Source organism: Dioscorea cayenensis, chromosome 8 (assembly GCF_009730915.1).
Source record: "Dioscorea cayenensis subsp. rotundata cultivar TDr96_F1 chromosome 8, TDr96_F1_v2_PseudoChromosome.rev07_lg8_w22 25.fasta, whole genome shotgun sequence".
Lineage (NCBI taxonomy): Eukaryota > Viridiplantae > Streptophyta > Magnoliopsida > Dioscoreales > Dioscoreaceae > Dioscorea > Dioscorea cayenensis.
The window spans coordinates 20,275,777-20,302,671 of NC_052478.1; the positions used below are offsets into that span (position 1 = coordinate 20,275,777).

Below are 26,895 nucleotides of genomic sequence, written 5' to 3' on the forward strand. Positions count from 1 at the left end.
GCCTTCACTTCATGAAATGTGCTTCTATACGACTAAACCAAACGTGTGGAGCTTGTTTTGAGTCCCATAGAGAGCCTTTTCAACCTATACACTTTTGAAGGTTGTTCTTCAACTCATACCTCAGGTTGCTCCACATATGCTTCTTTCATTGAGCCCCATGCAAAAAGTGATTTAACATCTAGTTGATAAAGATGGTCCATCCTTCTGAAATTGTAGTACCACAATCATCCTACTGCAGCTTTCGTGCGCAATACTTTGCAAATAGCCAGATAGTCTATTCCTTGCTATTGCACATATCCTTTTTGCTACCACCGAGCCTTAAACTATCCAACTTCTCCATTTCTCTAGTTTAGTCTTAAAGATCCACTTCATGCAATCTTCTTTGCACCTTTTTGGCCGGATCGATGAAACTCCCATGTGTTGTTTCTTTCGATGGCTTTTATCTCCTCATCCATAGCTACCCTCCATTTGTTGTGATTCACTGCTTCTTCAAATTGTACTGGATCTATTGAAGAAAATAGAGGCTAGATTAGCTCTATCTTCTTCCTCTGAAAGTCCTTCCCCACTCACATGGTCACGCATCCATCCTAGTGGTCTTCTAACTCGTCCTTCTCTAGAACTGAATAAACCTTCTTCATTCATACTAGCTGCGGGCTACGATTGACTCATCAATGGCCCTCTTCTCTTCCTCATTTTTACGCTTTCACCATTCTCGAGCATCGGGTAGTGATCATCATTCCACTCCAAATCCACTACTATATGCTCTTTATAACTCTTATCCCAGCTCCAAGACTTCTCCTCTTCAAAAACAACATCCCTGCTAATGACGATCTTCTTTGTAATTGGATCGTAAAGTCTATATGCCTTAGACTCAGTACTCACACCCAATAACATGCAAGTAAAGCTCTTTGCATCTAGCTTCGTTCTCCTTACATAAGTAGCATCTCTTCTGTTTCTTCTGCCTCAGCATAATTGGCCTCCTTGTCCTAGCTTGGACATTCATATTGAAAGTGTCCAAGCTTGTGACACTTATAGCATTCTATTGTGGACTTGTCATAGGGCTGGCGGCCCCTCCCTCTCCCTTTGCCTCTGTAATTACCTCGACCATGTCTCCTTGCACCAAACTTGTCTTCTGAGATGATCTTGAGTGCCTGTTCTTCTCAAGTATGACGCTAGAATTTCTGTTCGTGAACAAGTAGAGAGCTCTGTAATTAATCAATTGAAAGTTGATCGATGTCTTTGGATTCTTCGATTGAACAAACAATATAGTTGAACTTCTCACTTAACGACCTAAGAATCTTCTCCACCACTGTGACATTGCATTGATTCGCCGTAGATGCGCATCTTATTGGCCACAGAGAGAACTCTTGAAAAGTAATCTGAAACTCCTTCTCCCGACTTCATTTCTAGGGTTTCAAACTCTCTATGGAGAGCTTGTAGGTGAGATCGCTTAACCCTAGCACTCCATTCATACTGTTTTTTCATAGACTCCTAAATTTGTTTAGAGGTGTCCTTCACCAGAATTGTCTCCAAAATTGTGCGGTCAATGGCCTGAAAAAGGTAATTTCTTACCTTTAAATCTTTCAGGTTCAACTCTTCTAGCCCTTTTCTGAGTTTCTGTATGCGCCACTCTAGTCTCTGGTTCAACATATCCTGTCTCTACTAAGCCCCAATACTCCTTGGATTGCAAGAAGTTTTCCATCAACATACTCCAATGGTCATAATGACCATCGAAGCGGGGAATAGCTGGCTGCACAAAATTTCCTTTACTTGTCATCTTCTCTGCTGCGGCAAAGAAATCTCAAAGACTGTGGCTTTGATTTTGTCAAACCGAACCTTGCTCTGGTACCACAATGTTAAGAATTGAGACTTGACAAGATGACTCATCCTGTCCAATATATAGCCTTTCAGATTTAACCGAAAATAAGATAGAACTAAATAATCAAACATACTGACTTATCTAAAACAAATCAGATAAAATAGAAAGTCTTATCTTATCTAGAACAATTAACAAACTATGAATTTAAACTTTCTCTTCAAGAACTTGAGGGTTGGTGTCATGGATCCTTGTTTTGGTGATCTTTAAGAAGTTTATGAGGACCACGAGACTTGGTCAGGAGATGAGAGGTTGTTTGCTAGGCCATATATATAGTTGATGCCTATTGTTGCACCAAGTTATGGGAGATCAAACTCTGTAATGCATATATGCATGTAAAGAAATTAGCACATATATCATTCAAACTTATCAAAAATTAGTGTTGAACATTGAGATCATGAATGTTTTGTATGAGATAAGATGTGGAGGCAAATGGCGGACATGAATATAAAGTTGAAGAGGAAAACAGTCAGCTGAACAGAAAAGAAAAACGATAACCAAGATCACCTTTATTCTCATGAATCTCATCTCATCACAGACTATAGAGGGACTGCTGACAGGTGAGCAATAAATATTTTAATATTTTTTTTCTTATTTATTTAATTTTTTTTTAACAGAGAAAAAGACTATGTAAATTAAGTCAAATGGTAAATGTGACCGCGGTTATCTGATGGGCTAAAATTGCCCAGAATAATAAAATAAGTGGATAAAAAAGACTGACATTATAATAAATGGACTAAAAGTATGGGTTTCAAATAATAGAGAAACCATTTCGATATTTAAACTTTTATTTATTATTAAAAACATATAAATACTAATAGTATAAACACATATTATTTTATACATACCATAAATTTACTATATTATACATATATACTCTTACTATTGTATATATTGTAATATACTATAGTATTTGTATATGTACTATATAATATAGTGGTTCATGAGCATAGTAATATTGTGCATCCAAATAGTAATCACTGTTGGATTGAAATCCAATGGTGAAGAGTGAACATTCGTAGATACGTTCTTAGGAAACTTGCCCTCATACTTTAATGTGTGTATATATATATATATAAACATACGTCATTGAACCTTCTTGCAAATTCAAATTAAAAAGTAAGAGAGAATGAGTGGGGTTGGGTATTTAGGACCCATTTGGGTCATGCATTAATACCTAAGTAGTCAGAACCGGACTAGACCTTTGAACAGGAGAAGACCAAGGTTCAAGCGTCAAGAGGTCCGACCACGATCGAACCTAGTTGAACTGGATTTAGTAAATAAAAATATAAAATAAAATACATTAAATAGCAAATAATAAAATAGCTATTTTTTTGGCCGGTATGTAATAGCAGGAAATGTATAATTTTTTGTCTATTTTTTCATTTATACTTAATCAATTTACTCACGAATCATTCTCATCATCAAACTCACATGGTTTTTAAGTTGCAATGGCTAACATTAACAAACATATATTATATTATCATCACAAATGAGAGAATCACAGCTAGCATCTAATTTAAATATTACTTATTATCAACTCTAATTTTTTTAAAAAATAAATTAATGTAGTAGTTAAAATAAATAACAAAATTTAATAAACGAAAATGATCTGCTCCTCCGGCTAAGCATAAGAAAGAAAAGAGTTCCTTGGCTTTATGGATCATCAATCATCATCGTTGGCATGAGTAGCAGCGCCGACGGTGGTGGTTATGTTGTCTGCTGCGGGCTTCCAAGCTCGACCTCCTTCCCAAACCTCAGCTCCGTTCTTCTTCGTCTCTGTTCTCCTCCTCCTCCTCCTCCTCTTCTATCTCTTCCCTCCTATTCAAGCCTCACTCCCGCTCCCTCATCCTCATGCTCTCTGACTCCTCCTTCTTCATCTTCTTCTCCTCTTTGTTTTGTTGCTGCCATCGACGACGTTCATTTTGGGTCATCTTCCTCTGGACCTGGTCTGCCCGTCGCCCTTCGTCTCCTCAATCAAACCCGTTAAGCCAACGCTCAATGATAATAGATATTAGATTTAGTTTTCTTTAAAAAAAAATTGGCTATTGGAACCGTGTGAACCGGTCCGGTTCATCCAGTTCAAGGCTGGTTCTATATTTAAACGGTTTTATGGACTGAATCGAACCGGCCTAGGGCCGGGTCCGTCCAACCCAGTTTTGACTACCTAGATTAATACCTTGGGAATGAAAATCACTTGCACCCTTCAATCTTAATTTAATCCATGTTTGGTAGGGGTGAACAAAAAAATCCGGATCTGATGATCCGATCCGATATCCGATTTTTGACCCTAATTTTTTGGGTACCCGATCTGAAAAGGTTTCGGTACTCGATCTAAATTTTTAGATGCAAACGTCGGATCCGGGGAGAAATTAAAAAAATCGGTATCCGAATTCAATCGGTTTTTAATTTTACTTATATATATATATATATATATATATATATAGATATATATATATATATATATAATTTTAAATTTTATATGGTCTAAAAAGTAAAAATGAAAAAAAAATCCAAATCCCTCATCTCAACCCTATATATATATATATATAGATATATATATATATATATATATATATATATATATATATATATATAATATATTAATAAATTTAAATTTTACAATGGCCAAAAATAAAAAAAATATCCAAATGCCTAATCAAATAACTTAAAGAGTTTTATACTCATCTAGTTATATATATATATATATATATATATATATATATATAAATTCTTCAAGGGGTTAAAGTAAAAAGAAAAAAATTTCAAATCCCTGCCTCCCATTCACCAATAGCCATTCAAATCTCTTCTCTCTAGCATCCATTCAAATCTCCTCTCTAAAAACTAATGCTTCAGAAGTTATTTGACTTTTTTTTTCTTTGTAGCGCTTAATTTTTGATAAAATTCTTTATTACTTTTGTTATGACTTTTGTTGTGTGGAGAATAATATAAGAGTTTAATGCTAAGTTGTAAGTTTTTCATATTTATTTTTATGTAATGTTGTTATATAAAACAAATCTATGGAGTAGATAAAACTTAAATTCAGATTCGGATATCCGATATCCGACCCGGTTTAAACCGGGTACCCGGATTTCGGTATTCGATTTAAACCGGGTAGGATAAGGGTCGAGTTTTTGTCGATCCAAAAAATCGGGCACCCAAATCGGTTTTAAAAACTGGATCGGGTACCCGGTTTTGCTTACCCCTATTGTTTGGTAACTAGGAAATGCATGAATAGTATGTTTTATGGTAATGGGATTACTACATGTATGTGATGTGCATTACTCTCAAAATTAAGGGGATTGGTTCTCCCTAGTATGGAAATGCCCATATTACTCTGCTCTTTGCATTTAATTAATATTTAAAATCAATATAATTAATTAATATATTTAGTTATAATAATTAAAATAAATAATAATTAAAAAATAATGATATTTAAATTATTTTATAAGTGAAATTTTTTTTTATTTTAGTTAATTAATTATATCTTAATACCAAATTATTACTTTAAATAATTAATTATAATAACACATTTACATATTGATTAAAATAATAAATAAATTAAATATCATTATTTCTTAACTATTATTATTTTTAATTATTATAATTAAATATATTAATTAAATATGTGAATTAATTATATTAAGTTTAAATATTTAACTATAATAAGCTAAAATAAATAATTATATTCTAAATATTTAATAATAAATAATTTTAATTATATATTATTAAACATAATTCATTATCTTATAGAGGATAATGTTATTTATACAAAAGGCATAAATGCAATTTTTATTATATCTCTCTTGCATTTTTATATTTCTAATTTTTATTCTATCCAACCAAATACTATTTTTATTACTATCCTTATTCTTCTTAATAAGAATTTCTCTCTTTTTTCTCATTTCCATTCTGTAATCCAAACATGCCCTTTTATGTGTTAGATGGGGTACAATGGGGTTGTTGTGCATGGTCATCCTAAATATCTGTAATTTTAAAAAAATAAAAAAGACAACGGGAGGGAGGCGAGGTTAGTTGTTAAGTGTGTTGGTTGATGATAAATTTTTTTTTAAAAATATATATATATATATAAAAGAGAAAACACAGACGAGGGTTACTACGTTGTCCAGAATACTTGTGCTCACATATTTATATATAGTACATATAATATTCGTCGTTCCCCTAGTACAACTCTACAAGTGGTAGCTGCCACCCTAATCTATTCGCTATTCTTAATACCAATGAAAACAACAACTTATCTAGCTTCATCCAAGACACACACTTGAAAGCACCGTAAAAATTCTCTATATCCTAAACCCCAAACTTCTCAAAACCACCTCCACCACACCACCACATCTCATTGCACACACATTCACATTACCATAACACCATGAAGAACAACAGTACCACCACCCTTTACCTCTTCCTCCTCATTTCAACTACTCTCCTCCTTGCTCCGACAACCACCGTGCTGACTTACGGCACTGTCTTGGCCAAACTTGCGCCATGTATAGGCTATGCTACGGGTAAAGTTGCCCCAGCAGCGTGTTGCTCCGGGCTGTGGCAATTGGCACACAGTGCAGTCATCGTCACCGATCGCCGAGCTATATGCACATGCTTGAAGAATGCTGTTAAGGTATCCCCTGGTGTGAAGGGCCAGTACTTGAGCCAAGTCCCTAAGGGCTTGCCACATCCCAGTTCCTTTCCCTATTTCACTTATCACCAACTGCAACCAGTGAGTTTTCATTCATTCTTTCTTTCTTCTAAATCCCAAATACATATAAGAATTTTATATCACTTAATTGAATAAATATTTTTATTTTAGTAAATTTGATTATATTATGTTATGTATATATGATAATTTTTTTTTTTACAAAGTGGACAAGTCATGTTAGAGGTGTTCACAATTAATGTAAAGTTAATATTTCAACACATCCATGTCCTTACCCTATGTGAGTTAAAGTTAGAATTAATCTTTTTAACAAAATACAAACACATATATCTCCTCAGCTAGTATAAAATATGGTGTTAATAGACCAAGAGGTCATTGGCATTAAAATATAAGTTTATATATATTATGTTTTAAAAATGAGATTAAGAAAGAAATTATGAATGATAATGAGTAAAATAAAAATACACAAATTTACAAAAACACCTAAATTTGAGAAAAACTTTGAGGGAATACGATTCTATAACGTTGAAAATTGAGTTACATCGTGGTAGTTCATTTTGGCAAGGTCTTTTCTTTATGATAAATTTTAAAATATGTTTATATTTAAATAAACTGTAAATTAATTACAAATCAGGTCATGAGTAGGTCTGTTTGGGTTATGGCTTGGCTATATATGTTGCTCTTTCTATACTGCTTAATTTACCTTATTCCTTCACTACCATCACATATTTTCAAAAAAAATTTATAACTCATAAAATTATATAAATCGGACTTTTGAGTTTTTTATTAAATAAAATTCGAATCACAAACTCTATACGATTTGAATGAAAGAAGCTAAAAATATATTTAGAAAATATTTTAATTGATTTTATATATACAAAAACTATAAATAAAAAGAAGTTAACACTAAAATGATTTTTTTTTTTTAATATATTAAATGCTTTTATTAATGTCTAGATGAATTCATGCAGTCAATTGGAAAAGTTTAATAATGTTGATGTGATTCTTATGTTTTGCAGGGTGCATTGAAGAGTGGAAGTGAGAGAGATGGGCCAAGAGATGAATAAGAGGGGAATTAATAAGCACTAAAGTCATGCTTTAGTGTCAACAAATCAATGTTTTTCTAATAATATAATTCTTGGACTTATTTAATGTTAGCTTTTTTTTCCCCCGATGAGCTTAAATTTATATGTGTGTGTGTGTGTGTGTGTGTGTGGGAAAAGAAGGCACATCTGAGATTTTACAGTTATATACACCTTTCGAGTCAGATTAACCCAAGTAGTGGATAACTCTCACCCCCAATCGAAGCCTGATGCTCTTGTTAAAGTCCTAGCGCCATGCAAACTAGCCTAGACACCCTTCATCTGGGCATTTCATATATAGTGTATAGTGCATGCCTCTCATATAAAACATCAAATGTTGCACATAAAAATATATTCGCACAGTAAGACTAATTTTGGATTCATTAACGATATATAAAAATAAATAATAAATTATATCTATATGCCATGTTTATTTGTAATATATGTTTTGGTTTACATAGGTATAATCTATATATATACACATAATTACAAATATAACTATGTTTTTGACCTACATGATGTAAAGCGGTATTTTTGTTAAAACTTAAAACACGTGTTTAGAATGTGTTTTTTTTTAATTAGTAAAAATAATCACATTTAGTTAAAATCAAATTCTTAATACACTTAATTACTTTTTATCATATAACCTAAAACAAAATTAAAATTTCTAATTAGCTAACACTTTGCCCTTAGATTTGCTCAAATATGCTAGTCCCCGCAACATCCTACTTGTCCATTCCCTTTGTGAAAACAAGACTAAAGTTTTTTAAGTTATATTACATCGATCAGTTAAATAAAATATTAAAAATAATAAAATAAAAGAGGTTTTTTTTACCTATATACCCCTTGAACTAATTTCATGTACACTTCCAATAAAACCAAATATCATATATAAGTTGATTTTTCCCCCATAGATACCTCTCTGTATACAACTATTAAAATATGTTATAATTATGTGAATATTTATTTTTTATAATAATAAAAATAGCAGTTTATTTATATTCCAATACCGGGCACTGTTAATTGTTAAGAGAGCATAAATTTTCCATTGAGTAAATTTATAAAAGCAAAAAATTTAACTTAATTATCATTAAAAAGTTTTAGAATTTATATAAAATAAATAAAATAAACCTAAATAATTTCTAAGGGTATATATGAAAAATATATGTTAATGATATGTATGAACCAATTTTCATTTATTTAATATTTAATAATATATTTTAATACTATATATGAGATAAAGGGTCATGTACACCCAAAAAAAAGTCTAATTTTAAGGGTATAATAGTTTTTATTTTTACTGAAGAATATGTACATAAATTAATTGAATTTTCAGGTAAAAAAAACCCCTAAAATTAAATAAATACAATGAATCATTCAACATTCAACAATTACCATGCATGCAAAAGAGTAGGATCCAAAGAAGAATTTTCAACCAACCTCCCCACACAAACCTCTATATAAACCCTAAACCCTCCATAACTCAAAACACATCTCAAACACAAACACAAACTCAAACACACAAACACACAAACAACTTCCATAAACCCTAACAACCATGAAGACTAACATCATCACAACCAAAACCACAATTTACACTCTTCTCCTCCTTCTTCTCTTCTCCACTTCTCTAAATTTCAGCTCTGCAGTAGCTACAGTGAATTGCAATACTATCACAACAGAAGCAGCACCATGTTTAGGCTTCATCACTGGAAGTGTTCCTAGCCCTCCGGCGGCGTGCTGCAGTGGGTTGAAGCAAATAGTGGAGAGTGGCACAACCGTCACTGATCGCCGAGCAATTTGTCAGTGCATGAAGGATGCTATTAAAGAGTTCCCTGGTGTGAAAGAGAAGTTCTTGTCTCAGCTTCCAAAAGCCTGCAATGTTTCTGTTAGCTTTCCAATATCCTCCCACACCAACTGTAACACGTGAGTTAATTATCCCTTGGATATGTATGCATGCATTATATATATATATATATATATAATAAAAGGACTAAGATAAAAAAGAAATTGACAATGAAGAAGTGTGATTAATTTAGACTAGAGACTAGAGAGGTATTTAGATGGAAAGTTTGGTTGAGTTGTTGAGAGAAATATAAAGAAAATTTAACTCAGGGACTAATAGTTAATTATACCTTTTAATAGGAACATAGGTTTTTAATTTGATTTTAATTTATTTTATGGGATATGTATTAGAAAATAAGTAAAAGAAAAAAAGAAATTAATATTAAGATTAAAAATTTAGTTAAGTAGTCAAATATATATATATATATATATATATAAAGGACTAATAGTTACTTTTTGTCTTTTTATAGGAGCATAACTTTTTTTAAGGGTTATATATAAGGAAATTACTAAAAAAATAAAACACACAAAAAGTAAGGGACCACTTAGATTGGTACCCTATAGTTTAAAAAATGAGATTATGAAATAATAATAAGTAAAAAAGTAAAATAAAAATACACAATATTTTATATGAGAAACCTAAGAAAAACCATAATGGAAGAATAGATGATTCTGTTACATTAAAAATTGAGCCATAATTATAATGATTCATTTTATTTAAAATTTGTTATTTATAATAAAATTTTAAAATATATTTATGTTTAAATAAACCTTAAATTAATTACGAGTTGGGTCATGACCTAGATTCTGTCCGAGCCATGGCTTGACTATATATGATGCACCTTACATGATGTTTGATTTGCCTAATTATTTCAATACTATCATATATTTTCAAAAAAACTTTATAACTTGAAATATATATATATATATATATATATATATATTGCACATTTCTTAGCCAAATCTAGCAAAATTCGAATCACAAACTCAGATTCGAGTGAAAAAACTAAAAATATATTTAGAAAACAAATTATTAATTGATTGTATATATACTAAAGACTTATAAATAAAAAGAAATTAATGCTGAAGTGACGATTTTCTTTGTTTTAACTATCAATGTCCATATGAATATATGCAGTCAATTTTAAAAGTTTGATAATATTGCTGTGATTCTTATGTTTTGCAGGGTGCATTGAAGAGTAGAAGTGAGAGAGATGGCCAAGAGATGAATAAGAGGGGAATTAATAAACACTAAAGTCATGCTTTAGTGTCAACAAATCAATGTTTTTCTAATAATATAATTCTTGGACTTATTTAATGTTAGTTTTTTTTTCCAATAAGCTCAAAGTTTGGACTATGATTATATATATATGAAATGATTGAAAATTTGAGATTTTACAGTTATATTTATAAACCTTTGAGTCCATTCAAACCAACAGGGGGCAACCTTGGTTCCGATCGAAGCCTAATCCCTTGTTTGACCACAGCGTGATGCCAAATCCGAGTTCATCCAAAAAGATCAACTTTATAATGGGGTTGCTCGCCATTAATAGGCACATGGACTCTCAATCACTCAGCAGATAAATTCTAATTTTGTTATAAACAATATACAAAAATAAATAATTAATTATATCTATGTACCATATTTATTTGTAATGTTTTGGTTTACATACACGTGATGTAAAACATGCATTTTTATTATAACACGTATTTAGAAATTTTTTTAAATTAGTAAAAAAAATAATCACACTTAATCAAAATCAACTTCTTAGCACATTTAACATTTTACCATATGACCTAAACCAAAATTAAAATCTTTAATTAGCTAAAATCTTACCCTTGGATCTGCTTAATGCTAGTCCCGCAGCATCCTAATTTCCATAGCCATTCCCTTTGTGAAGACTAAGTTTTCTAATTATATTACATCAAACATTTAAATAAAATATGAACAATAATAAAATTAAGGTTTTTTTTTTTTACTTATGTACCCCTTTAACTAATTTCAAGTACACTAGCTTTTCATTAACAAAACCAAATATCATATACATTCCTTAGGATTTTTTCATATTTACCTCTGTATACTAATATTAAAATATATTAAAATTATGTGAATATTTATTTTTTTATAAAAACATAAAAATAACACTTTATTTATACTCCTAAATTACTCGGCACTCTTAATTGTTAAGTAAGCAAAAAATATTAACTAAATCATCACTAAAAAGTTTTAGAATTTAAATATAATGAATAAAAAAGCTTAAATAATTTTTAAGGATATATGTTAAATACAAAAGCTATTAATGTTAGATATATAGATTCTTTTATTAATTAATATTTAATAATATATTTCAATACTGCATATGAGGCATATATACACAAGAAAAAGTCAAATTTTAAGGGTATAATCATTTTTATTTAATTGAAGAATATGTACATAATTAGTTAATTTTTCAGGCCATACCAATTAAAAAAAGCCTTGAAATTAAAGAAATACAACTGAATCATTCACCCATAATATTATAATTTCCAATCATCACTGTTGATATATAAATGAAGTTTAGACCAAGTTGGACTAGAGCTACATGGCGGGTAACCATGGCATATACTAGGTTGGACCTGAGAGCTTCATCATTAGTAGTATAAACTTATCAACCGCGATGCAGGTGATCTTTGTTGCCGGAATATAAGGGTTCGCCTTGGTCGTTAGCCATTGTAAGGTTTGTTGTGGGCTTGTTAGTTTTCTGACAATCTCAGTATGGTGACTATAAGTTCGATTTTTAAGGAGTTTATGAGGACCAGGTAGTGGCGGAATTAGAACTTAATGGTAGAGGGGTGGGAATCTAAAGGAAATACGGGAAAAAAATCTAACAACATAATTATCTTCAATAAAAAATAATGTACTAATATGTATATTGAAAAACATAAAATATAATTAAATTTTTGTTATTACCAATAGCAAATATATGAGATTTTCAACAATTCAAAGAACTAACTACATCACACAAGTTTGTAATTTTTAAAAACATGGTAAAATCGATCCTATTTGCTGGCCCTCATGATCAATTTAGACCTTTTTTTTAAATTACTAAAATTTTTTATATAAAATTTTTTAATTTTATTTCATAAATTTTGAAATCATAGTAATTTTTTTAAAATAAAAAATGGAATGTGAAAACAACACAAACACCATAATATATTGTTAGGCCTCATGACCAATTTAAACTTTTTTTAATTACTAAAAATTTTTAAAATAAAAAAAAATGTGAAAGCAATATATGCACCAAGGATTAATTTGAACCCGCGTGGATGAAGATCACATGTTCTATAACTAAGCCCACAAATCACTCAAACACAATTACATTACACATTTTTTGTGTGCAAAAATTTTATTTTACATTAATTTCAATGTAGAAAAATCGGTAGCATTAAACTTATGTTGCCTTAAAGATAATCTTGCCGGTGCCAACCCTGCTAACGCCCCTTGATTCCACCCCTGAGACCAGGACTTGGTCAGGAGATGGGAGGTTGCTTGCTACTTGGGACTTGGCCATAGTTGATGCCTATTGTTGCACCAAGTTGTGAGAGGCCAAACTTTGCACAATGCATTCATGTAAAGAAATTATAGGATAAATTAACACATTATTTTATACATACCATAAATTTACTATATTATACATGTTTACTCTTACTATTATATATATTATAATATACTATAGTATTTGTATATGTACTATAATAGTGTACAAAAACCTTGATGGGAGAAGAACCCTTTTGGGAGGGACATTTGCCTCTTTTTAATTGGTTGTTTTTTCTTTATTATTTTTAAATTTATTGATGCTTTCGTTTTTTTAATCTCATAGTATCATCCATTTTTTCATGTATTGAAGCTTTTTTTCTATTGGTACTAAATCCTGTCGGCCAACCAGATGCAAGTGCATGGATCATGTGTACTAAATTTAAAAAAAAATACTTTTGTCCTAGTTCTTTGATCGGTCACTATTTCTCAATTTCATGATAGCAATGATGATCCTATTGATGGTACAATTTTCATACATCTAATATTTTTAAATTATTAAATTGTTCAATTTTATTATTTATTTCTCATTTTTTTTAATTAATTAATTTAGTTACTAATTGATCTATTTATATATTTTCTTTTACAGATGAGAGAACAACATGATAAATTTAAAGCCAATGTAAAGGATTGAAGCCTTATCTTTTTTTTTCTTTTTTCTTTTTTATTTTTTACAATGTTTGAAAGCTATTTCTTTAAGATTTGAAGATCATGTTAACATTATTTTAATTAGTGTTTAAATACTATGCGACATTTTTTTTAAATTTTTTATAACTAATTTTTATTACTATTTTGTTAAATCATGTAAATTAATTTTATAGTATTTATATTTTATCTCATATTTGACTATTAAATTGTATATAAATAATATTTAAATTAATATTGTGAAAAATTATACAATAGTTTTCCAACATTTGCAAATGTTACACTTTGTTATCATTCACAAATACTATATGGTTAAAACAACATTTATGAAATATTGATATAAGACTTTTAAGGGGCAATTAACAAATGTTACTAAATAATTCTTGTTCCAATATTTATATATGGCACTTAAATTAAAAATTAAATATTACTAATAACTTCTACCAACATTTATAAATGTTGTATTAAATTGATATTAGCAAGTGATATTTCGTTAAACCAATGTTTAACAAATGTCGTTATAAGTAATTTAATAAACATTTAACAATTGTTGCAATTTAATGACTATGGCAACAATTATTAATGTTGCAATATATTTTAGATTAATACAAAGTAAAACTTGTAGCGACATTTGCTAATGTTGCAAAAAATGTCGATTTATCAAAATTTAATATACTAACATTTAAAAATGTTGAATTAAATTCGTATTATTAATTACTATTTCATTAAACCAATGTCTACAAAAGGTCAATATAAATATTTTAAGAGACTTTTAACAAATGTTACCATAAAATCTTTATAACAACAATTGTAAATGTTGCTACATTTCAAAATTAATGTGATAAAAACTTGTGGCGACTTTTGCAAATGTTGCACAAAATAAAAACAAATGTTGCTCAAACCATATACAAATGTTGGAATGAGATTCTTATGGAGACTACTTACAAATGTTGGGAAATGTCATAATGAATGTCGAATTAGATAGGTACCGAAGTTTCTTGTAAATGTCATAACAAAGTATACCGACTGTGACAATTATGACATATAATCGACATTTGCTAAAAATGTTGGTATAGAACTATTCCAATGTTTTTTTCCCTCATTTTGCGACATATGACAAATGTCGTAAAAATGTTTTTTTCTTGTAGTGATCACAGATGTATATAACAAATCGGATGGTTTTTATTTATATAAAATGTACTTAAAAGAAAAGAGTTGGCATGCTTAAGTTTCTTAATAAAGTTAGTAGGAAATTAAGGGACGGAAATAAACTTAATGAAAGTGACCAAGCTTTATATATGTAAAGGTACTTCTGGTTGGAGGGAATGGGAAGATGAGGATGGGGATGGGGATAGGAAGAGGGATTGGGAATGGAATCAAAAATAATGTTTGGTTGGAAAGAATGGGGATAGGAACATGAGAGGACATAAGGGAAAATTTTAGTAAAATTACTTTTGTATCCTCTAATATTTTAATTAAATAATATATCTTAATTGTAAAAGAAATAATTATTAAATGGCTCCAATTTCTATAAATTTTTTTTAAAATAAGATATTGATGTATTTATTTTCTAAATAAAATTTTTAAATTTATATATTTTAATTGACGATTATAATTTGATTATTTTTATTTAAAATAAACAAATGTCCAAAATTAATTTTTTTCAAATCAATAAAATTTAATAAATTTAATATTTCAAAAATAAACACAAACCACAATGAGATTTTTAATTTCCATCCAAAACATTATTTAAAAATTAAAAAAAAAAAATCTCAACTTGTAAGGGGTATAAACACAAATATCTCATCAAGGCATGCTAAATCCCCCCAAAATGAGGGGGATGAGCATGAAGGGCTTGAAGGACATACACTCCCCCCTCAATCCCTTCCCACGCCCTTGGTGGATGCCCAAACATTGGCATGCACATGCACATGGATTGATCCCCATTCCTTGGGGATCAACCCTTGCATCCAAACACATAGTTACTTTGGGGTTCATATATAATTTGAGCTACAACTTTACATTGGGTACCCTTACTTTGAGTAATTTTTTTTTAAGAGGTCACCAAACTATACTCTATTTTTAATTCGATCACCAAACTTCAATTTAAATCAAAGTTGTCATCCAACATTAATTTGGTTCACCTGCAAGTCACTCAATGTTTTCCCGACCCTTTTGCTTGCATGGCAATCGGAAAAGCTGAGTTGGCTTCAACAGAACACATCATCATGATGAGTTGCCATATCCATATAACTCAGGAGCCTCCACATCACCTGAAGCTAGCCATGTAATTTAAAACGCTGCCACATCATCTTCTTCCTCTGTGAACTTGAGAAGCGAAAATAGTAAGGGAGCCGGGAGAGCTGGGGGAAGGTCGAGGCCTCGGTGAGAAGAAGCAGTATAGCGAGAGAAGTGGGGAAGCTCATACTTGAATAACACACAGAGAGCCAACCAAGCTCTTTGTGTTATTCAAGCAAACATCCTGAGCAAAATTTAAACCCTAGCTATAGCTTTGAATTTGTGCCAAAGCCTTGATTGGTTGATTACAATAGCCATCAAATTGAAAGGATTTATGGTTTGAATCAAAGGGAATGTAACAAATTGAACAGGCAATATGAATATTCTTAAATATTGAAAAAAAATTGGCATTACATTATACGATATGAAATTATGTATATGTTGCATTAAAGTGAGTGTACAATCTATCTCATTAGGAATGATCTATTTCAATATGAACAAACCAAAAAACAAAATCCCAAAAATGATAATAATATTAGTATGAAGCTGCACACAAATTTATGGACACAAATCCAATCCCATACAAATTTGTTGGGATTTTTAACACAAAGAATCTGTATAAAATATAACAAGTTGTGCACTTGAAAGTAAATGGAAAAAACTGGTGACACACATAATGCAGAACCAGAAAAATAAGTTGTCAAACTTAGCAGAATTTTAGAAACTCAAACTATGCACAAAATAAATAAATAAATAAATAATGATGCAAACAATATGTAGAAAGTATAACAGAATATTTGGTTCACATAATATTTCATTCAAAATGAGAAAGAGAAAATAACATAGAATAATTCATTCAGACATAATTTATAACAAATAGAAACTCTTCACAGCAACAAAATTGTGGCATCCCCACTATTTAGAAAAAATGTGCTATCACAGTTATTGTTACAAAAATTGATACAACTTCTTCACTAAGCAGGACAACTTCAAACCTTTCAAGAACGCCTTGCACCATCTCCTCCAGGGGAGCTAATTTTTTTCCTTTTTGCTAGCATCCCCATGTTTGTTCCTTTTCTCATCAACTTTATCTTTTCCTTGAGGCTTCATGACAGATGCTCTTGCACTATTTGAAGTTGTACTTTTGCCTCTCCTTACAATTATTTTTTCCCTCCTCACCCTAGTCCTGATTCTAGGATTAGTATTCATAGCTTGAATGGTTTGGTTGGGTACATCAATTACCTAGAATGTGATGAAGATAGAAAAAAAATTGATTCCTCTCCATTATGTTGCAAACTTTTAATTTGTATAACACACTTGTGACTGTGGTACTTTAGGGGTTTGTGTATGTGTTGTCTTTGCCTCACCCTGACATTCTCTAATTAAAGCATTAGCCTTTTAATTTCAAACAAAACACACAAATCAATTTCAAATTAATGCCATTTACAAATCTATGTAAGAGAACATGCCATGGTAAAATGCTCCTCCAGAACGTGGGGGTTAATTGCCCCATGGTATCTCCTGTTATGCCCAGCAGTACCACATATGCTGCACTTCATGGTTAACCCCCTTTTTGCTCACTTTCCCATTTGTGAAACCCCAGGTTTCCTCTCCCAACTCCTTCCTCCTAAGGATTGTCTTCCTCCCTCTTCTCTCCTTCACTAGATCTGGTGGAATCATGGGCCCTCGATCACTCTTAGGCCAAGAATCCTTGTCATGTGTGGGGTATAGGGTGTGCTTGTATGTTTTTATGTAGGTGTTGACCTTATAACACTCATGCAGAAAATTTAAGGTTTTTCTTAGTTATAATAAATAACTGAGATTCCATGGCTACAAGAGATCCCAGTCAGTTGCCATCTTCCACAAAGAGCAATTACCCATCTCTTTGTCAACTACAAATTGGCCATTAGGCCTTGAAACCTAATATTGAGTTCCTCCTGACCATGTGGTAATATATAAGAAGCTTAATTGCTTGAACATCTCCAGCTTCTTAACTATTCTAGGGCAATGGATGGTTGTACATTTTTTTGTTGCATCCCATCTTCTTTGGATTCTAACCATTAATTGAGTTCTAATCAGCTCATTTATTGCCACAATTTCCTTTGTTCTAGCCTCTAGTATGTTGCTATTGAAACACTCACACAGGTTATTTAGGAGAATGTCACATTTGAATTTTGTTTGAAAATGGGATCTACTCCAATGGTGGCGATCTATATTCTTCATGTATTAGTAAGCACCTGTGGACATGGTGTTCAGAATGGTCATGTCCTTTTCAAATGAAGCTTGGCATGTTGCTGTGGCACAGGACCAGAGTTGATCCTTAAGTGCTTTTCCTCTAAAAATCTTTCTAAAATTTGTGCGTATATGCCTAACACAATACCTATGCTCATTGTTGGAAAATTGTTCTTCTATGGCAGGCATTAATCCCTAATTTGGCAATCCAATTGAAACAACATGCAGGGCAATTAAATCATCCACAGTGGAAGAAAATTACAGATATAATGGAACAAACAAAAGATAAGAAAATAAGTCATCAATCAGAATTATAACTCATAATAAATCAAAACAATCTATAAATTAAACCTTTACCTTCTGCCTGTCACTCATGAAGGCCCAATGATGGTTGTTGATCTACAAGTCCTTTGCTAAAAGCTCCAAGAACCACATCCAATTTTGTCTATTTTCTTTGCCCACAGTTGCCATGCAATGGGCTAGATGCAATCATTTGCATCTGTCCCCACTGCTGTCAATATTTGTCCCCCGTACAAACCTTTCAACCAGCAATCATCCAGTGAAATTATTTGACTGTATCCTGCTAGGAACCTCTCCTTGAGTGGTGCTAGGCAGACATACATTGCTTGGAACACTCCTTCCTCACATCTGAATTTTATAGTTGAACCAGTGGGAGTCTTCATGAGCTCCAATCTGTAGTCATACAACCTCCTAATTTGTATTGCTTCATCACCATCTACGAGTCTTGTTTACATATAAGTTGCAATGGACAAAGATTAAACAAAATAATGATCAATTATCTATGTTACAATATAAAACATATATAAAACCTCAAAAAGTAAATGTACATCAATATTTAAAATTCTGAGCTCACCTAATAGCAATACACTTCACCCTGTATGCCTTCAATCTACTTATGTCTACTTGCGGGTTGGTCTTCATAGCTTGAATTATCCTAGCTATCTTCAATACATGGTCAGCTCTGAATTGTTCACAATATGTATTTTCTATCCAATGTGCATTGACATGTCTGTTGTTATGATCCTTTGCATATTCATGCATTAAATTTCCATCCTTGATTTGTATTGTGTTTCCATCCTTCACCATAGGAGAAGCCCATAGATAAAAGGGGAAATTTTTTTACAAAACACCTTGCACCTTTTTTTGGAAATTGGGCTTGAAATTCAGCACATATCTATTTTTAATTTTATAATTTTTTACAGCATCCTAAACTATTTAAAACTCCTAAACTTTGTCCCAATGTTAATTTCAGGGTCCTTCATGTCACACTCCTCATTAAATTCTGAATATTTGGGCTTAGTATGGATTAATTCATCCTCATCAGTTGAAGAACATGAATTTAACTCTTCTGATCCTGCATAGTCTGATTCAATTTGAACTTCACTCTCTAAGGATTTAGGTTCTCCACCCACAACTACCACAGCTCTACTCATCCACATGATTGACAGCTAATTAAAACCTTTAACTACAATTAACCCTAGATGCAACCATCTAAAAGAAGAGATAAAATTTAAAAAAAAACATAATGTTAGCCACATAACTCCAACTACAACCATTTAAAGGAATTATCACAATCAAAGATAACATGACTGAGTATATTAGAAAACTTCTGATTGAACCCAAAAACAAATGGCACATCACTCTGTAAAAATAAAGTAAATAGTCACAATACAAGTAATGGTGTTCAATTTTTTACCAATTTCCATTTGCTAAAACACTAAATGGTCACATTTAAATGCAAGAACAAACATCCAAATGGTGATAAGCATAACTATGTACAAAGAAAACAAAGTGTGTCTATCACAACAGGACAAAGAAAACTAAAAAGAATGACATAAAACAGCTTCTGCTAGGTTTCAATAACTTTTACTACAAGACAAGAAGTCAAAATTGTCAATACATCAAGATTGCTTAACTTTGATTTAATTACTACATTCTAATAATGATAATGATAACCATGTTCAACATTAAATCTTTGTATGTTTTTCGAATCTCAATATTTGTAAGGAAATTGAATCAATATCAAATAAGTTAGTACCATTTATTATGATAGCAAAAAGTGAACATTAAACTAGTTACATCACTCATTACAGTAAAAAATGAACATTAAATTAGTTGCTACCATTTCTTATGACCAGAAAAAAATGAACATTAAAAGCATGTGTTCTCATGCTTTTAAGATGGTTTCTAAATGATGTCCTTGAGCTTTTAACATGACCCCACATTAGATAATTTTAGAATATTGTTCAATTAATGTCTATTTAATTAATTAGAACCTACATGCTTTAATTCATGTAACCATGCTTTAATTAATGTTCTCATGCTATCTTTTGGGTAGTTTAGGTTATTTTCAAAGGCATTTCTAATCAATTTTGTACCAACTAAATCAAATTACAACTACCAAGAGCTAGAACAACAATATTACTTTTTTGTTCCACATTTTCTAATTCTAATCTATTAGGGACCACAATAAAAGAGACAACTCCTTTGTTGGCATATGCTCAAAATAGACAATGAAACATCATTGGAAAACCAACACAAGTATAACTTGTATTTCATTTGCAAAGTTGAAGAAGATTGAGTAGCAAACAAAACCCCAAATCAAGACACTATTTATTCTCAAATGTGAAAAACTAGGGATGGCAACGGGTAGGGTATGGGTAGGGTATGTCAAAACCCTTACCCGTACCTGTAAACCATACCCTATACCCTATACCCTATCCTCCAGGATAAAAAAAAGTCATACCCTTACCCTTACCCGTAGGGTACTCGCTTACCCATTGTTCAAATTACTGAATTAAATTTAAATAATAGTAATAAAAAAATTCACTACAAGAATTTCACAAAGATTAATAGCCTTTGATCACTAGAAGCATCATGAATCAAATTACTGGGTACAGAAAGGTTTAGTAATGTCTTCTTCAGGACCACAATTTGAAGCAAAACAAAATCGAGCTACACCAAATGCAATTATGTACTACACTTTTTCCTAGCACACTCTGAATTGAGGTCATATATTAATAACATTTTACTCTGAACCCCACTATATATAGAGTGATCACTTTAGTGGCCATAAGAGTAATGTCGAAAACTTTTCAAACTAAAGCTTCATCTAAAGATTGATTCCTTTCCCACACGAGTTGAATCAATAGGAAATATGCATAAAAAAAGTGTAAAATTTCTACTGAATGAATTAATAAGAGTACCTTATCCTTTATTGTTGAACGCCAAGTTTTCATGGGGATTGTTTCATCACCCAAAGAAGTTGAAGCGATCAAAGCATCTAGTTGGTTTAGAAGCAGTTTTCTTATAGCATCATAATCTTCATGCCTAACAGTGTTCACTTGCTTTGACCGAGCCATGAGTCAAAGAATTATTGCAAGCATGATTGAAAGTATCTATATGTATACATAATTCTGGTTAATTGAGTGTTTACCATCTTATGAGGTTGTGTTGTTATTTCGGTTTGTTATTTATCAGGAAAGGATAAGTATACCTGAATGAATCATAACAGTGGCAAACCACTTGCATATATCGATATTGGCTTTGATAAATTGGCTAAGCCGTTTAAGGTCTCTAGTGTGATGAGGAGGAAAATCCTAGAGAAAAATTCCGAAAGATTAGAATTCTTTTGTGTTTCAAAGCAAATAAAAATTTAGTAGCTTTTATTACTGGACATAGTTGTTTACCTTTTCCCATTGTTTATTCAAGATGATATCACACACTAAAGCTGCTTCAGATACAATTAGTAGTGACGCCAACAATGCATACTGTGATTGATCTCATTTAAGAAAATCACATGAATATCTAATGAAACATCGTTGAATATATATATATATATATATATATATATATAGAGGACCCATCATCTAGGGACGTCTCTAGATTTCAAATCTAGGGATGTCCATAATAGCCATCGGATGGTAATCTGACGGCTCGTATCCTTATGAACAGTAGAAACCGCGTTCTACAGTGTTATACAGTGATCATGAACAGTAAAAAGGTGTACAATGTCTATATAGATAATCAACCATTGGATGATGATCCAACGGCTAAGATTTAAAACGTCCCTAGATTTCAAATCTAGGGACTTACCTAGATGATCTTTTTCCATATATATATATATATATATATATTATTGGTTATAATTCTAATTAGATATATGATAAAGAATAGGATTTAGTTTCTTTTACTAGTATGACACAATAATGCAGTAAAAAAATCAACATAGAAAAAAAAACTAGATAATAATGCAAGAGAGTTCATTATGTTATCATGTAAAGATCCATGAACTAGCTTTAGTTATGGAATTAAAAATCTAAAGTAAATTTTTGGCTATTTACAATCACAGAAAAATACAAAATTCATACCACATATACTGAGATTATAGCACAAAAGATGCAGTAAACCAGTAAAACAAAACATTTGATGAAGGAAATTCCATATCAAGAATAGTTATGAAATTAAAAGCTGGAGAGAGAGAGAGAGAGAGAGAGAGAGAGAGAGAGAGAGAGAGAGATTATAAGATAAAAGCGTAGGAAAATAAGCAAGATATAGAACTCAAAATTTTGAAGAAAAATATTTCATTTTGTTTATCATGTTACTTACCATGAATCAAGTGTAGTTACTGAAAATTACAGTAAAACAATCAAACTAAAGCACAAAATGATAAAAAAAAACAAGAGAATTAACACTAATTTATCATCTCTTTTCAGTATAATCTTTAAAAACACAAATGAATTAGGATACAAAACAGAGACAACAACCATTGGTCATCTCTGCAGAGACATACCCAATGAAGGCTATCAAACAAATAGAAGTACCAACTCCAAAAGCAAACCACACAAAACTACAACAACAAGAACAAAAATCCACATCAGTTGAAAATCATCAAAATGTTATTTAAAAAAAAATAATAATGTTTGTTCATCACCATGGTTCTGCTTGCACCAACATGTCAAAATCCACAAAGAGTAGATAAAAAATTAAATGATGTAATAAAGTAAAAAATTCAGCCTCCTTCTAAAGATATTTTTGCATTTCACATAAGAAATATATATATTCTAATTCTTATGAACCCACTGATACGCCCCTTGTGTAATCGCAAGTGCATGGGTTGTACAAGTAATAAAGTGTATCCAATGGAATCGAGTAGTCGAATCCACAAGGACTGGTAAAAGCTCTCAATACTCGTTCGTTTCATAATATCTAGCCGATTTAAAAGATTGGATTTGCAATAATGAAAACTACTAGAAAAAGTAGAAAAAAAAGAGTGGAAAAAGAGACAGGGTTATGGGTTGTAGAGATAGCAATGGACAAGACAATATCCCGGACTAATCCCCTTGACGAATGTATTGACTGTGCTATTGATTACATGGACATCTCCTTGGATCGTGGTGACCACCTATGAAGGGTTTGATAGAGTACATCCTCACTCAAGGCTCAGAGCAGATTCAACCCCTTCCATAATGTGTACCTTAGCTAGAAAAAATAAATATTATCCTCTAGACAGCATGAAATCAATCTATGGTTAACATGCACTCTTGACTGCAATTGCAACTATGAGAGACATGCACACCACATCAATGCTCTCGTAGAAAGTGGCAATCCCCACATCGAGTTTTACAACATACAAACATCAATGGCAATTAGCAAAAGAAGATAATCCAAATAAACAAAAAAGAGTTCACAAGGAAACTCAATAATCAAATAACACAAGTCAATACATCATAATGTCAAGGTTCATAATCCGGGATACAGAAAGAAGGTTAGCCCCTGATGAGTGCTTGAATGAATGTATTTTATTATTATTGTTCATAGCACTTTGCATGTAATTGTTGAATATATGGTTTAATTTGTGGTTAATTTGCTTTTATTTCATATTCAGGCTAGAATGAGGGCATATTGATCAAGAGGAACAAGTTTGAAGTGATTTAAGCTAATATTGAAAGAAAAATAGAGTTTTTAGACTGACTTATGGGTGAGCTTATTGGTGCCATTACGGTGTTTATTGTAGCAGCACACTGTTCATGTTACTGTATCACATCACTATTAGTGGCACTGTTACGGGTAGGTTACGGCCGTAAGCCTAACTCGAGAACCTCACAGGCACTGTTGCGGGCATAAGCCTAGGACTGTAAGAGTTACTGTAGCAGTGTAATGTTCATGGTTAGTGTAATAAATCACAATTCATGGGCGATGTTGCGGGCTGGTTACGGTCATAAGCTCCAACCCGATAACCTTACTGGCAACCGTTACGATCATAAGGGTTACTATAGTGGAACCCCCGATTCCTAAGTTATAAAAGCCAGAAATTAGGGCTTTCGGTGGTATCTTCTTCTCTACTCTTTGGCCGTCCTTTGGGTGGCGATTTTGAAAGTTTTCATTGCATAGTTTGCCAAAGAAGGAAGAAAACAAGAGGGAGAGATTAGGGGAAGGTTCAAAGCTTTAAGGGAGCCGTTCGTGGAGAGGTCTCGATGGTGATTTGGGAGAATCTTTAAAGAACTTCATTTATCCAAGGATATTGTGAGATTTGAGGGAGTTTTGTTTTTCTCTTTATGTATTTTAATTCCTTTAGATTGGATTATTGCTCTCCAATGATGGAGAACTAATTTTCATGATGTTTGGGAATAGTTGAACTCTAGGGTTTATATCTTTGACTTTGTTGTTGGATCTTTGATGCTTTAATTGATTTCTTATTTGCAATCATATCTATTTGAGTCTAATTGTGTGATTGAATGCTTGATTTCTAACGAGGTGAAAGCCCTAGCCATCATACTTAGTATTGCTACGTAATGAGAAGAAATTCCCACCTAGCATAGATTTGCCGCAATTCGAGAAGATAGTGGGTACGCCTCTTTTTAGGGTACTTCGGAGACTATGTCTCCCATAATCCTTCTGAGTTGGTTAGTAATAACCTCCGTGCTCTTTGTAATCATATGGAGTGGATTATAGGAGAAATTGAATTTCTGCTCTATATTAGGATTAGGGATAATCTCTCTATTTGGGGAGAGATTATTTACTTAAGAGATTGTCATTAGCCCACAATAAGGTTTCACAGAATATTAATGCGATTGTGTGGATGTCTGTATCAGCTCTGCACCTATTCAATTACACTTTACTTGAGAAATCAAGGTTTTGTATAATTCTGGAAATCTTTTGGTTCAAATAGGATTGCATACCTAGGTAACCTTTGTATTGTACTTCATAACCCTAGACGAATACTATGCCCGGACATCGTCTCTTTCCTTGATTTCTCTCAAGTTTTATTTCTGTATTCCTTCTTTTTGGTTTCTATTATTCACACACACCACCTTATTAGTTAGGCTAATTTTCGGAATTAGGATTATTACTAATATTCACTTTATTCCTTGTAAACCTACACTCTACACTTATGCACACTTTATTAAGAGATCGGCAAGTACACTTGCGTTCCTCCCAACCCCTCATGGTTCTATAATCAATTATAGAAAAGCAATAAGAGAAATAAAGATTATTCATTAGACTCCTTTCTTGCTTCACAGTTGCATCGAAGAAGGCTTAAAGATGATCATCGCCGGAAATCCTCCTATCCTGCCGTATCTCGACTCTGAATCCGACCCTAAATGATGCCAACCGCTATCCTAACCTGTACCTCTAGAAAAAGAGAAGAAGATCCCTCTGAAATCTAACTTTAGGGCATAAATACCCCTTTCCCCATACAAGCACGATCTTGCTGACGGTTGCGCTAATGACCGTACTTGGCTCCAAATGCTGGGAAGTGATCTTCAGGTCGATACCAATAAAACGCATTGGTGTAAGCATGCTAGTGCTTGCTGCCCGTGCTTGCTGAGCATGATAGTGCAAAGAGCACTGTGACCGTGCTAATATTTCCAAGAGATTTTCAGTAAAATGCATGGGTGTAAACACGCCCGTACTTACCGACCGTGCTCCATCAACACCCTGGTGCTAGGAGAGACGAAACCTTGCTTCCAAGTCTTGTGCAGACTCCAGTAAAATGCACAGGGCTCAAAACGCCCGTGCTTCCGACCATACTTCGAACCATGCTTATCCTGAAAATTGCATTCCAACGTTGTTTTGGTCAAAACCCAATTATCTACAATAATTAGCAAACATACCGTGACAGAAATATGCTTATCACAAAAAATCACAAGAGTTGACGTCATCCCAGCACATGTCCCTAGAATAAGTCTCCCCAAAAATAGAGAGATCACCATCCTCATTCCTAAGAATTTGCTAAAAGTATAACAGCAAGTTACCAACATTTTAACTCCGATTATAAACTCAACCCAAAAACTAGATAATCATAGGCTTTTATAAAATCCAAAAAAGCAGCACATATTGAAAGCACATATTATCATATTCAACATTTCAGGCTCATGGTGTTTACTAGTATGGTTACAATACAAAGACAGAAATGACATTCGAATGTCCTTCATACGATTGACTATCCGAAGAAAGTAAGTACCTACAAAAACATAAAAAAATATATTAAGTGATATGATCAAATTATCATTAAATTCAAGGAAAAAAAATTAGTTACACACTTACTAATTATATGTGAAAAATCTTCAAGAACTAAATCCACCAATGCTTACATCATTAGTATCCAACGATTCTAACAAAAGAATAAGTGAAATAAATAAACAATTTAATCGGTATGGAAAATAATGTACATAAATTAAAAAAGATACAATACCTATAGTGTCTA

The 26,895-nt window shown here is 31.9% G+C and overlaps 1 protein-coding gene across 1 annotated transcript; it reads left to right on the forward strand.

Moving 5' to 3' along the window:
- The first annotated feature begins 9,188 nt into the window (after positions 1–9,188).
- LOC120267366 (non-specific lipid-transfer protein A-like) lies at positions 9,189–10,730 on the forward strand. Its single transcript, XM_039275009.1, has 2 exons — positions 9,189–9,518; positions 10,662–10,730. The coding sequence occupies exons 1-2, from the start codon at positions 9,189–9,191 to the stop codon at positions 10,728–10,730; spliced, it is 399 nt and encodes a 132-aa protein (XP_039130943.1).
- Positions 10,731–26,895: the final 16,165 nt, after the last annotated feature.

What these genes read in the sequence shown, in the direction of transcription:
- LOC120267366 (XM_039275009.1), top strand. Translation starts at nt 9,189, where the DNA reads ATGAAGACTAACATCATCACAACCAAAACCACAATTTACACTCTTCTC. An exon ending in CAAAAGCCTGCAATGTTTCT is followed by an intron (nt 9,519 to 10,661) that starts GTTAGCTTTCCA and finishes TATGTTTTGCAG; the next exon opens with GGTGCATTGAAGAGTAGAAG.